Here is a 13,649-nt window from a genome sequence, read left to right on the forward strand (position 1 = left end):
GTTGGTTGCTTCCAGTAGAGACAGTTACAGTCTGTGTCTCCTGTGTTCACAAAGGACCGAAGAAGTAGAAATACAGTCACGGGTGAGATGGGCAGAAGTTCCTTCTAGATTGATGCTAAGCAGCTGGCGATTGCAATCATTTATTGGGGGAAAATCCTGTTACTTTTCCTCCTTTCAATCCACTTATTTCTCTACTTTCTATCAAGTCCTTCAGATTTTGACATATTAAATATGAAACATTTATATTTTGTTGGATAATTTTTTAATGTAAAACACTTGTTAACGTACTTATCAGTATAGCTTTTGCAGTTGCTTTAAAGTCAAAAATAAAATGGCTGTTTACTTATGTAAACTTTGAGGGTACTTAGCTTGCATATACTCACAGATAATACCCTAAAAATACAGCTGTGCAATTTATTGAAACCTACCACATGCAGATCTCACAACTTTACTTGTAGCTTTTATCCTGTCCTTCAGTGATTTCTTACTCTGTTCACAGTTGCAAATGAAAAGAGATGAGTGTTACAGCATTCAGTGAAGACTGTTTAATTTGTGCTTTGTTTGAAAGCAAAAAGAAGTAAAATCAGCAGCTGCACAGCTCTTTCAAAGGGTTTACTCCCTAGATGTTCCTTGTTGGTTCAAGTGAGGCTTCTCCACATGCATTCCTCCCTTTCTCAGTTGCTTGCTTGGAGAAGAGCGGAGGGTGTCCCAAAACCAGCCTCTTGTAGAACTGTGTCAGGAAACATTCTCTAATTTCTAGGATTTCTGACTCTTGTTCAGGGCTTATTGGAGATAGGTAATGTGGCTGTAGAGGTGTTATAAGTTTTACATTTGGTTCAAGCACAAAGTTTTTCTTAATTTTTCATTTGCGAAATGCTTGTGGAAGATGTACTGCCTGCCTCATAATATAGTTTTAAACCTTTTTGTGTTTATTTTATTTTTTTTTTAATAAAATTGCATTCCCAGCAGTAGGAATTTTATGGAAGAAAAGAGACTTGCAAAAAGCGTATGTCACACTGCGTCTCACGCTGTGGGATGTGCTACTATAAACACCTCACTAACACAAGTGTTGAAATGGCTTAAAATGCATGTTCTCTGTGGAAGAATTTGATGAAGAATATGCTGTAAACTTGATTTGATAGTTAATTTTTGGAACAGAATAATTTCAGGGAGGCTGGAAAGAGAAAAAACCCAATACATGTGCCAGTAATTAAAAAGAAGAGTGGTGTGTGGGTCTAGGGAGGTGTGTGAGAGAATGATGGACTGTCAGGCTAACCTAATAATAGACTAATACTTCTGTTTGCATGTCAAATTTACTAAAGAATTATTCTAGAACTGTCATTGGTTACTCAAGCTTTTGTATAAAAATAGTCCTTGTCTTTTGGAAATGTATGAGAAGCTGGGTTAGAAAAGGTGACTGAAAAATCATGACACAAATACAAACTTTGAAGCACTTGAAGTATTGAAGGGAGTGCTGGGGTGCCCCCTCTGCCTTTGGTAGCCCCTAGCAGAAGCCTTCTTGCCACCAGGTCCTGTCCCAGGACCTACTGACCCACGTATAAGGCAACTGTCGTCTTTTAGCTGGTGGTGTTGCAGGAGGAGGGAGAAACGCTGCTCATTAGGGAAAGCAGTTACACCCAGACCTTTTGCCTTTGTTGGTAGGAGGGGAAGGAACCAGCTCTGCAGCAAGATCAGAGGGGCTGGGTGGCGAGCAGGAGGTTCCTGAAGGAGCAGCTCAGTGGGTACCCACCTTGGGCTTCACCGTCAGATGCTGGACCAATACCATTTATCGCAATGAAACAATTTTTGTGATGTTCGGTGTTGCATATGTTTAGAACTGTAATATTCTTAAACTATTGGTCGTTATCCCATTCCTCCTTTATGTTTCAGATAAAAGTAGCCTAAGAAGAAGCTAATGCATTTGTCTTATTTAAAACACTGGTTGTTTTCTTTTTGTCTCTTTTTTTTCTTTTTTCTTTCTTTCTTTCTTTCTCTTTTTTTTTTTTTTTTCTATTTTTCCCCTTGGCTCTGAGTATTTGCTGTGCTTTCCTTAGGTCATGATTTGACTGACAAAATAGATTTTACTGCTAGATAATTAACTTACGTTTGCTTCCCACATTTGAAAAAAGGGAGGGGACAGTAATGACAGACATTCTGCTTTTAATATGTAATGCAAAAAAAAATTAATCCCTTTTTTGCTTGCTTTGTTCTAAAAATACATTGGCTTTATTAGCTGGTGTTTTTATTGAAAGTCAAGTGTCATGGACATCTGAGAGAGGTTTAGGCCTTATATTCTGTCAGCTAAACGTGTGAGAACTTGAGCTTGGGAATGTATATTTTATGAATTCCTTTCTGGGGTTTCAGCCTGACCTGGGTTGGAGACAGCACTTAAGGAAGTGGTATATTCCCAGGAGGGAAAAGTTTGGTAGCTGTGATGCAAGCTTAACTGCTCAGCCAACAGAGATGCTGTAGTGGCTGTGTGCCAGTTTTAGGAATGTCAGTAATATGTTTAAAGGTAGACATAAGTACCTCGGTGTCTGTTCATGTAAATGCTTACCTAGTTGGCACCAGAATTTTGTAATTCTCAGTGTGTTTTCTGGATAGTGCAAATAGGTTTTTGCTAGTATAATTCCACTTAAAACTTACTGAGTTTTCAGTAGTGATATAATACAGTACATTGTGTTATTACAGCAACTCAGTTTTGCATTTTTAAGGAGTGAAATAAGGAAGCAGTTTAGATTAAGTTCCTGTAAGCCAACTGTAAAACTGGTTTGACTGTACCAGGAGGAATGGTTACAAATGGTTCACTGTCAAAACCAGAGGTTGCATGAAGGCATCTTCTAGGTCAAGTTTTATTTGATACTGTCATTAAACACCTGGATGATGGAGCATGAAGTGTGAAGCTTAAACACAAGATAAAACTCCTTAGGAATGCAAAGCTGTGAGTGCTCAGGGTGAGAGTTGAAAGTGATGTTAACAAATTGGAGAACCGATAGGAGAGTGAAAATACACTTGGATAGCAATAATCATCAGTGTAAGTAGGAGACGTAGAGGAGGATATACCAGGTGCACAAGATTCAGAGCAAGATGTACAATTTGTAGAAAGTAAGTTTTCAGATGTGATGGCAAAAAGGGGAGGTACAGTCTGTTCTCCACAGATGTGGAGAAAACAAGACTCCAGAGAACGCAATGAAGCGAGGTTAGACATTAGGAAAACCTTTGCTTTTCTGAGTGTGAGAATATTAATAGTAAAATTGCCAAGAATGCCACTGAATCTCCATTTGTTATTCCTTACAGACATTTGCCTTGTGGATAAAGGAACATTTGGTCCTGATTTTGGCAGGGTTTTTCAGTCTTTCTAAAATCTTCTCTGTTCTTTTTCACCCTAATTCCATTGTATTTTGTCTGGTAGTTTGTACAATATTACATTTTTCTTTAAGTGAAATAAGTTGAAGGAAAGAACAGTGTGAGTTGCCTTCCCAGTATTGTTATGTAGATTATAGGATATGATTTTTTGTATTTAGCATGATAATGATTTAATGTATGTGGGGTTTTTTTTTGTGTTGGTGTGTTTTTATTTTTTTTTCTTCTTTTTTTTTTTTTTTTTTAAACACCTCAATAAAATTTGTAACATTGCGGTGTAATTCCTTTAGACAACTGAAATTCGGGAGAGCATTTTGAAACCCTGTTAAGAGTACTCCAAGTTTTCAAAATAGCTAATACAGGAGATATGGTTCTTTTGTTATGGAACAATACTGGCACCCAGTGGTGGTCTTGTACTAGTGCATGCTTTGAAGTTGCACTTTGCTTTTTGCTTAAAATTGCTCTCTCTTCTTTTGTGTTATCAAGCAAGAGAAATTCGAAAGCTCTCTGCAATTTATTTTTACTTTTAAAACCTTATTAGTATGGCATAATTGTCTAAATCTGCTTTCTTGATGAAGTAGTAGAAGAAACATTCTGTTTTCTGTGTACATATACTGAAAATAACTGTAGAAAATTTCCTATAAAACTTCAGCATTTTTTCGTGTGGCTTGCACTGAATTACAAGAAGTACTGTTAGCACGGTTTGTGTTCTGTGCTAGTATCATAGTGACTCTGTGAAGAGTTGTGAATCTGAAATACATACATTTTATAGAGCGTGTTTTTTAGTGTTGATTTCACTTATTTACTTATTTCCTTGAAGAAAGCTTCTGCTTAATAAAATGTTAATTCTAGAGGTGATAGGAAAGAATGACAGAGGATTTCTAGAAAAATGTAATGCAGGATAGAAAAAGGGTGGAAGGCTGAAGATTGGTGTTTGTGCATGAACTGTTAATTAAAAACAGACAAAACATGCTTTTCAGGAAAGCTGCTTATGAAAAATAAATTAAATCTACTGGGTAAACTTATTTCCTAATAATTATAGAGTAAGGCTCTTATTTTAAACCTTTTAAATTGTGTGTGTCTGAACACATGCATGTTTATCTGCAGATTGAGTATTTGATCCAGCAATATAGAGCAGACAAACAAAAATGCATCTTCCTTTGATACTGCCTGTTTCTTCAGTGTTTCAGACATAGGTGGTAATAGTGTAGCGGTAAAGAAATCTGTCTATTTAGGCCACGTCAGGTGTAATCTGTTCTTGATGAAGTAAAGCAGAAGATAAAATGAGATAAGTAGAGTCGCAGGTGAGATTGGTACTACAGAGATACAGCCCTTAGCAATGGGAAGCACCAAAAAGGGGGATGTGCCCCCAGAATGTGCAAAAGAGAGTTATTAAATCGATACCATACTTGATATGAAGAAGCAGTGGGGAAACAGCTCTGCCTGTCACTGATGTAATATATTTTTCTTTCTATTACAAAAGAACAATTACTGAAATCCGTTTTTCATAGAAGCTTATTGGGAACATTATGACAGAAAAATTGCATATTTGGGTTTATATGTGAATGGTTCGTGTAGAAAATGCTGATTCATTACTAATGGCTTTGCTTTAATGTTTCATTTGAAGGTAGGGTAAGAATCTAGGTACTTTCTAGGGGATGTTCTTCTGACAAAAGCTGTTGCTAAGAGGACTGTACTGCTACGTGTCTCAGATGAGTGGAGCTGGGAGTGGCGGGGAGGAATAGATGAGATATCCCTCAGGTTTCAGCAAGCATAATGTGGAAGAATTGCAGTAGAAGCATTTATTTTCCTCTCTTCTGGTCTTCTCTCTCTCGAGAATGCTCCACAAATAACCATTCCAACCATTTGCAGCAGTTTTGTGCCCATTTGGCAGTAAACTGCTGATTTTTTTTTTTTTTTTTTTTTTAAATTTGTATTAATGTTCCAAGGCCACAAAATCCCTATGTGACTCTTGCAGCATTACTTGGTGTAATTCATTTGAAATCAATTGAATTGTCTGCGTTGCTTCAATTTATAACTTTTGAGAGTGACTTAAAATGTGCAAGAAAGAAGTCTAGTGAGTACTGTTTTACTTGGAAATTGAAGATACTTGCAATGTACATTATTGTAGTTACCAATCCTCAAAAACTTCATTGTGCTTTTGTATGTGTGTTGGAGTTTTTCTGAGGTGGTGTTAAACTTTTTTTTTTTTAATTTCCTCAAAAATATAATAATCTCTTTGGGATACTTAAGATTTTGGAGGATAAAGCCAAAAATTAAGCTGCCAATTGGAACATAGTTGCCTCCTTCTAAGTCTTTCAGGCCCGTCTTCCAGAGTAGTATCATATATAAAGGAAATACATTAATTTGTCTCATTGCTGTCAGTTTAAGATGTCAGTTGTCAGCTACTGGCAAGCCTTTGTGTTCTTACAGAGCTTTGTGGAGCTTGACTGCCTCTCTATGCTTCTCACCCGTTTAGTTTACCATTTATTTATTTGCTCCTTAAGCAAAGGTGCATAATTCTGAAATATTTGTTTACTGGAAGGACAAAGGGAAATCTGTTAGCAGCAGCAGCAGCATTTCTGTGTCAGGTTATTCCCCATCCCACCTTGCCTTCTAAAGAAAAGATGGGGACAGCTTGGGATGGAGGGATGGAGACCAAGAATTGCTGAGGACGCTGCTTGTACAGTACTGCCAGGTCCCTTTTGGGGACTGGGAGCTTGTGTGCTGCTTGCAGCAGTGTGGTCTGCTTCATGGGTGGTTTAGGATTGCTTCCTACCCCTTGTGTGGGATTAATGTAATAGGATCACACTGTAGTTCACCTTTTGTTGTCGAAGGTTGTGATAGGTCATAATATTTTGCAAAATGAGCAGAATGGGTAATGTAGATGTTGGGAGGCACTGGAATGAAAATAATAAAGACACAGAGCTGCAGAGCTGTTCTGTTTGACTCTAGAGGAGATTTTTGCTGTCTTTGGTGCTCAGGGTCAGATTTTTTTCTCTCATCTAATACAGAGAACAAAAAGATAGAGTGACCCTATGCTGTAAAGGTCCTACTGCCAGCAAATCACCTCAAACACTGTGTTCAGTTTTAGGCCCCTCAATACAAGGACATCGAGGTGCTGGGAAAAGTTTGGAGAAGGGCAACAAAGCTGGAAAAGAGTCTGGAGCACAAGTCTGAGGAGGAGCAGCTGAAGAAACTGTGGTTGTTCAGACTGGAGAAAAGGAGGCTGAGGGGAGACCTTATGGCTGTCTGCAACTACCTGAAAGGAGGTTGTAGCATGGAGGGTGTCAGTCTACAGAATAGCAAGTGATAGGATGAGAGGAAACAGCTCCAGGTTGTGCCAGGGGAGGTTTAGATTGGATATTAGGAAAAATTTCTTCACAGAAAGGGATACCAGGCATTGGAACAGGCTGCCCAGGGAAGTGGTTGAGTCACCATCCCTGGAGATGTTTAAAAGATGTTTAAATGTGATGGCTAGGGACATGGTTTAGTGGTGGACTTGGCAGTGCTGGGTTAGTAGATAGACTCAATCTTAAAGGTCTTTTCCTACCAAAACGATTCTGTGATTCTATGGTTCTTACTAAGAGCAGATAGAAAAGGGAACTCTGTTTCCTTCAGAGCTTGGAAAAAGAATTTCAGATTTAATAATCTCTATATAGTGGGGGAGGGATTATGTGATCTGGAAAGTTAATTTTGCCAGTTGTAGCTCCCTTTTCATACTAGAGAGGTATAGGTCTATATTTTTCTGTATAAATTTGTTTTAAAACAAAGAATTCCCAAAAATATTGTGGTGGGTTTTTTGTTCTCTTTTTCTTTTTTCTTAAATAATTTGTGAGCCTGTAGCAGGAAATATTCAAAACTAAAACTTTAGTTCTTTTGGGAGACTATACAGACAATGAAGAGAAGATAAAATAGTTTATTTTAAACAAGAACTTTCTGTAAGGTTGTAAAGAAAATCTGAACATGTATTTGGAATACTCATTGCTGCATAAAGTATTTGGTAAAAGAGAGCTATTAGGGCAAAATGGACAAGACTGACTTAATATACTCTAATTCCAAGCTTCTATTAAAGAAGGAGAAATCTGTGCTTTGGCTAATTCTGGTGTACTGTGTTTCCTGATTGTGATTTGTTCCCTGCCCAATTCCTGACCATTTCTGATGAAATCTGCAGTTTTATGTTCTGTTCCACACAAGTAACACCTGATGCTTTACTGGAGAGCTCTGCTGATTTTGTTTTTGTCTGTTGAAATTCTTCAGCATAATTTTGCTGACATACTTGTTGATTTAAGTCTTTTTTCTTGAAAGTAATTTTGATCCTGATTTTACACATTTAAGGGATTTAAACTTTCATGTAATATCTGTAAAAACCAAACCAACCAACCCCAAACTATAAAATATCCCCCACCACTTTGATGTTCACAGATTTTGCTTTTTAGAAGACTCTTTTAATAACTGTGTTAATCAATCAATTTTTTTGCTGAAAAGCTTTAGTGTTTGCTTAAATCAAACTAACAGGTGTCCCCAATGGCATTTCATGGCTTGTGCCTTTATGTTGGCAGAGATTGCAGTCAGGTGGGCAATGTTTTCTGCTAAGTGCTGTTGCTCAAATTAGCACAAGTCAAAAATGAGTCTTTTTCAATGAGTTTCTCTTTATCCTTGTGTCTCAGAAAACCTCCAAAATAATGAGACAAACTCAATTGAAAATTTATATATAAACTTATATATTAAAAAGTTATAAACTGAAAATTTTGACTAAAGCAGAGTGGTATTTTGACAGCTGTGGTTCAGTCTTCACTTTAAAGTGAAAACGTAAAACATTACTCAGCAGTGAATTTTCTGATAGCAGAATTCATCTTGCCTTATGTAGGGAAAATTTAATTCTAGGCCAGACTCTTGTTTATTAATTCTTTAAAATCATTATCTTCTTGCTGGAAAACAGTAGTGCTTCCATCTATTGTGTAGTAGTAGGCTAAGCAACTAAGACCTGCAGTCTTGCTAGCTTCAGTTGAATTGAAGAGTGACTTAATGTACGTTAGAAGCAGAAGATCAGTAATCTTTGCAAGACTTGCCTCACAGTCTAAACTCAGGTTATGGATTTTGCACTCCCCATAAGCCCTGTTGTTGAACTTCTGTTATCTTCAGCGTAAAATTGAACATAAGGCAAACTTGTAGAGTTCATGATACTGCTCTTTCTAGGAAGTCTGTTGGTATAATTAAACCACAGTTGAAGCCTGGAAAGTAGGGTGGTGCCTGTAGGATGTATCTGTTCTAGTTTCCTCTGGCACCGAGTGGGAATGCTGTTCCACTTCACCTTCTGACACCAGCTAATGAGATCTGCTAATTCACAGTGCTTACCTGAATCTTCACAGGTCCCAGTACTGAAGCTCAGAGTCGCTCAGCTGTGAAATCTAGCATTCCTGTGCAAGCCACCAAATATTGCCACCATATTCTTCTTAAGTATCTGCCTTTTATATAAAAAATAGGGTTGTTTCTTCCTGTGTTTTTATATATGCTATTTTTTTTTTCCATTCAGTGCATCTGTGTTTTTGACATTTCTGTGTGGTGTGGTTTGTTTTTGTTTGTGCTTTTTTTTTTTTTTTTCTGGTGATGGTGGTCTAATACCTCAGGATTTGCTGGATGTCAGTGTCTGACCTGAACAGTTGGATCCTATCAAATGTGTGGGTGAGAGCACAGCTGGGATCATTAATTAGTCTGGAAACACTGGCAGGGCTGGAAAGGGTGATGTTAATGTTACCTGGGCTGGAATCAGAAAGGCCTGTCAAGTGTACTTTCCTTCAAATGTTTTGCCTTGTTTATATTTTACACCATGGATGTGATTTTCTTGAAAAACAAGTATTACTTATTTTCAGTATTTCTTAATGTATGTTAAGCTTGTTTTCTTAAATCATTCTTTTATTCCTTGGGGAATGGTGGATTCTGGGTAGTCAGCTATTTAAATGTTATTTGGGCAAGTACTGTTTCAGGCTGAGTATCTAGCAAATATCAATTATTTAATGATTGCTGTGATGTATTTAAATAAAATGAAGAGCTGTGCAGAGAGGGCAGATTGCCCGCTATGTAAAAATTAAAGCTGGGCTTTCAAATAGGAGATAGTAGGGAAAATGAATAAGAAATGTCACAATTTCTGACCGCTCAAGTTTTTTTTAAAGTGTTTCTACGATTAGAATACGTCAGCCCTTTTGAATTCATTAGCTGAATCAGTTTAAAACTTACTTAGTTTCCAGATGAGCAAATGCATTGTATGTGCTCAGAATTTATGCATAAAGATACTGATCTTGGACTGTTACCATGAAGGTCACAAATGCGATTTCTAAATATGATTGTGGAGGTTTTCTGTTTTCTAAAACTTTTTCACCCTATTCGACTATTGATACACTGTAATGTGCTTACAACTTTATCAGTTTCTGTGTATCCCAGACAAGCAAGAATCCATTTTACAGGATGGCAGTGTATTATGTGCCCCGGCCCTCGAAGGCTTGACTGTGTGGTCTTGCTCTTCAGAAACAAATGTTGTTGCATTTTGTGTTGTGTGTGGGATGCAGGTTTTTGTTGTTTTCTTCTTTTCCCCCTCCCCTCCCCTCCCCTCCCCTCCCCTCCCCTCCCCTCCCCTCCCCTCCCCTCCCCTCCCCTCCCCTCCCCTCCCCTCCCCTCCCCTCCCCTCCCCTCCCCTCCCCTCCCCTCCCCTCCCCTCCCCTCCCCTCCCCTCCCCTCCCCTCCCCTCCCCTCCCCTCCCCTCCCCTCCCCTCCCCTCCCCTCTTTTCATTGCAAGTGCACAAGTGAAAGTATCCCGCTTACATCAAGTAAATCCCAAGAGGTTCATATTGAAATTAAGTTCTTATAATTTGGGGAGGCAGGAACTTAGCATTGCACTGTTCCACATAATCATCTGTTGTTTCTTTGTAAGTAGAGTGCACTTTTTTTCTTTGTTTAGAATTATGAAGGAAGAAACCTCTCACTCAATCTCAGTGTAAGGAAGTCTATTACATGTCATGTCAATCGATTCATGTCATTTACAGGAGCTGAGAGAATGTCCTGAGTTGGAAGGGACCCACAAGGGTCATCGAGTCCAGCTCCTGTAAATGACATGAAGTTATTTTCCAAGTACTTTTAAATCTATGCTTCAGCACTACAAAAGATACAAAGACAAGACAATAATCTTATATACAGAAAAAAATATTTGCCTGATAAATCATGTGATATTCTAACATCATTTTTTTCTTTAACAGGTATCTTTCAGATGAAGGAATTGAGGCTTGCATAAGTTCCTCTGAAAAAGTTAATACAAATGACATTATCCTTGTTGCCCTTAATGTAAGTTATGATTGTGAAAACTTTTTTTCTAACGTATTATATTAAAAATGATATATCTAGTGGTTCAAGTATGGGTTTGTGTGGCTAATTAAGTGTACCATTGTCTGCATGATTTATGTAAAGGGCAGAGTACCTGTCTCTCTCCTTGCGTGTTTGAGCTGTGAATTTTATTTGGAAATAAAACCTATTCCAAACTGTGAAACCTGGAGGAGAAAAGTGAACACCATTTGCAGTAGTATTTTAATGTTCATGGAATGTAAATCTAAAATCGAAGTACAAGCAGTAACAAAATAGGAGGTGTTGTGTACTGACAAGGCTATGAAATTGTAGCAGAAAATACTAGTTTGTTGGAATGAATAAAACACCTGTATGTAGTTTGACTTCTGGACATGATACTTGTTAAAGCATATTTAAATGAATGGTCAATTTTCCTGTGATGTGTACATGTTTATATAACTACAAACAGTTTTTTTGATTTACTGTAGAAATTGGAATTAGTAGTCATTAGAGCCACAAAGATGATTAAAGGAGTGGAGCATCTCCCTATGAGGAAAGGCTGAGGGAGCTGGGTTTCTTTAGCTTGGAGGAGACTGAGGAGTGACCTTATTAATGTTTATAAATATATAAAGGGTGAGTGTCACAAGGATGGAGCCAGGCTCTTGTCAGTGACAACCAACGGTAGGACAAGGGGTAATGAGTTCAAACTGGAACACAAGAGGTTCCACTTAAATTTAAGAAGAAACTTATTCTCAGTGAGGGTGACAGCACTGGAACGGGCTGCCTGGGAAGTTGTGGAGTCTTCTTCTCTGGAGACATTCAAAACCCACCTGGACACTTTCCTGTGTAACCTCATCTGGGTGTTCCTGCTCCGGCAGGGGGATTGGACTGAATGATCTTTCATGGTCCCTTCCAATCCCTAACATTCTGTGATTATTCTTGACAACAAATAAATATAAAAATATACCTGATGAAGAAACAACTTGAAAGCAATAAAACTTAATACTTGTGAGGACTCAAGAAAGGTGTGCATGTGAATTCCTATTTTTGAGAATCCTAGTATATACATTATTGGTAAAAATTAGTAAATCTGATCCTTTTCAGAAACAAACAAACAGAAAACAGCTACATAACCCATGTATTTGTTGCTTATTTTTAAGGTATTCTGTGAAAACCATGAGGTAGAGTTTTGACAATTTTACATTTTACTGGTTTAAAACTTAGTAATCCACACTCAGAAGTTTTAAAGCTTGTGCATGCTGTGTATAGATTTATGTAAACTCTGTCCTTTGTAATAACTATGTGTACTTCCAAGGGGAATGTGGTCATGGATGGCTACGCCCTTTTCAGGAAAGACAGGCCAGCCAGGCGTGGTGGTGGAGTTGCTCTCTATGTGAGAGAGCAACTGCAATGTACTAAATTCTGCCCAGGAGCGGATGAGGAACGAGTCGAGAGTGTATGGGTCAGGATCAAGGGACAGGCTGGCAGGGGTGATACGGTTGTAGGTGTCTATTACAGGCCACCAGATCAGACTGAGGAAGTTGATGAGGCCTTCTATGCGCAGCTGAGAGTGGCCTCACAGTCACAGGCCCTGGTTGTTGTGGGTGATTTTAACTTCCCTGATGTTTGCTGGAAGGACCATTCAGCCAGCCAGCCACAGTCCAGGAGGTTCCTCCAGTGCATTGATGATAACTTCCTCATGCAGATGGTGGAGGAGCCGACCAGGAGAGGTGCACTGCTGGATCTCATCCTCACTAACAAAGAGGGTCTGGTTGAAGCAGTAAAGGTCGAGGGCTGCCTGGGTTGCAGTGACCACGAGATGGTGGAGTTCAGCATCTCGTGTGGCAGGAACAGAATAGCAAGTAGAATTGCAACCCTGGACTTTGGCAGGGCTAATTTCGGCCTTTTCAAGCAATTGCTGGGGGAAATCCCATGGGCAAGACTGCTTGAAGGAAAAGGGGCCCAAGAGATCTGGATTGCATTCAGAGATTGCTTCTTCCATGCTCAGGATCAGAGCATCCCCACACGTAGGAAGTCGAAGAAGGGAGCCAGAAGGCCTGCGTGGTTGAATAGGGATCTGTTGGGTATGCTCAAGCAGAAGAGGCGAGTTTACAGGTCATGGAAGCAGGGGCTGGCCACTTGGGAGGAATATAAGGCTGCTGTTAGAGGATGCAGGAGGGCAGCTAGGGTAGCCAAGACCTCCTTAGAATTACAGCTGGCGAGAGGGGTCAAGGACAGCAAGAAGAACTTTTTCAAATACATAGCAGATAAAACTAATACCAGAGGCAATGTAGGCCCACTGATGAATGAGGTGGGTGCCCTGGTGGCAGAAGACACAGAGAAGGCAGAATTGCTGAATGCCGCCTTTGTCTCTGTCTACTCTGCTGAAGGCTGTCCTGGGGAACCCTGTACCCCGAGACCCCAGATGAAGCCAGGTTAATGGAGGAGTTTGCTTTAGTCTATGAGGACTGAGTTAGGGAACAATTAAATAGTCTGGACGTCCATAAATCCATGGGTCCAGATGGGATGCATCCGCAGGTGCTGAGGGAGCTGGCTGAAGTCATTGCTAGACCGCTTCCATCATTTTTGCCAAGTCTTGGGAAACGGGAGAGGTGCCCGAGGATTGGAGGAAAGCAAATGTCACTCCAGTCTTCAAAAAGGGCAAGAAGGAGGACCCGGGTAATTATAGACCGGTCAGCCTCACCTCTGTCCCTGGGAAAGTAATGGAACAGCTTATCCTTGGTGTCATCTCAAGGCACATCAGGGATAAGAGGGTCATAAGGGGCAGTCAGCATGGCTTTACCAAGGGTAAGTCATGCTTGACCAACCTCATAGCCTTTTATGAGAATGTAACAAGGTGGATGGATGATGGCAGAGCGGTGGATGTGGTCTACCTTGACTTCAGTAAAGCCTTTGACACAGTCCCTCACAGCATCCTCACAGCTAAATTGAGG

The 13,649-nt window shown here is 39.4% G+C and overlaps 1 protein-coding gene across 1 annotated transcript in view; it reads left to right on the forward strand.

The window, feature by feature from the left end:
* The window catches only part of TDRD3 (tudor domain containing 3), a 104,843-nt gene that overhangs the window by 28,396 nt on the left and 62,798 nt on the right, over positions 1-13,649 (forward strand). Inside the window, exon 2 of the mRNA XM_065839187.2 lies at positions 10,614-10,698. Within this exon, the coding sequence (XP_065695259.2) occupies positions 10,614-10,698 (85 nt within the window). The remainder of the gene's footprint in view (positions 1-10,613; positions 10,699-13,649) is intronic.

Source organism: Patagioenas fasciata, chromosome 1 (assembly GCF_037038585.1).
Source record: "Patagioenas fasciata isolate bPatFas1 chromosome 1, bPatFas1.hap1, whole genome shotgun sequence".
NCBI classification, from domain to species: Eukaryota; Metazoa; Chordata; class Aves; order Columbiformes; family Columbidae; genus Patagioenas; species Patagioenas fasciata.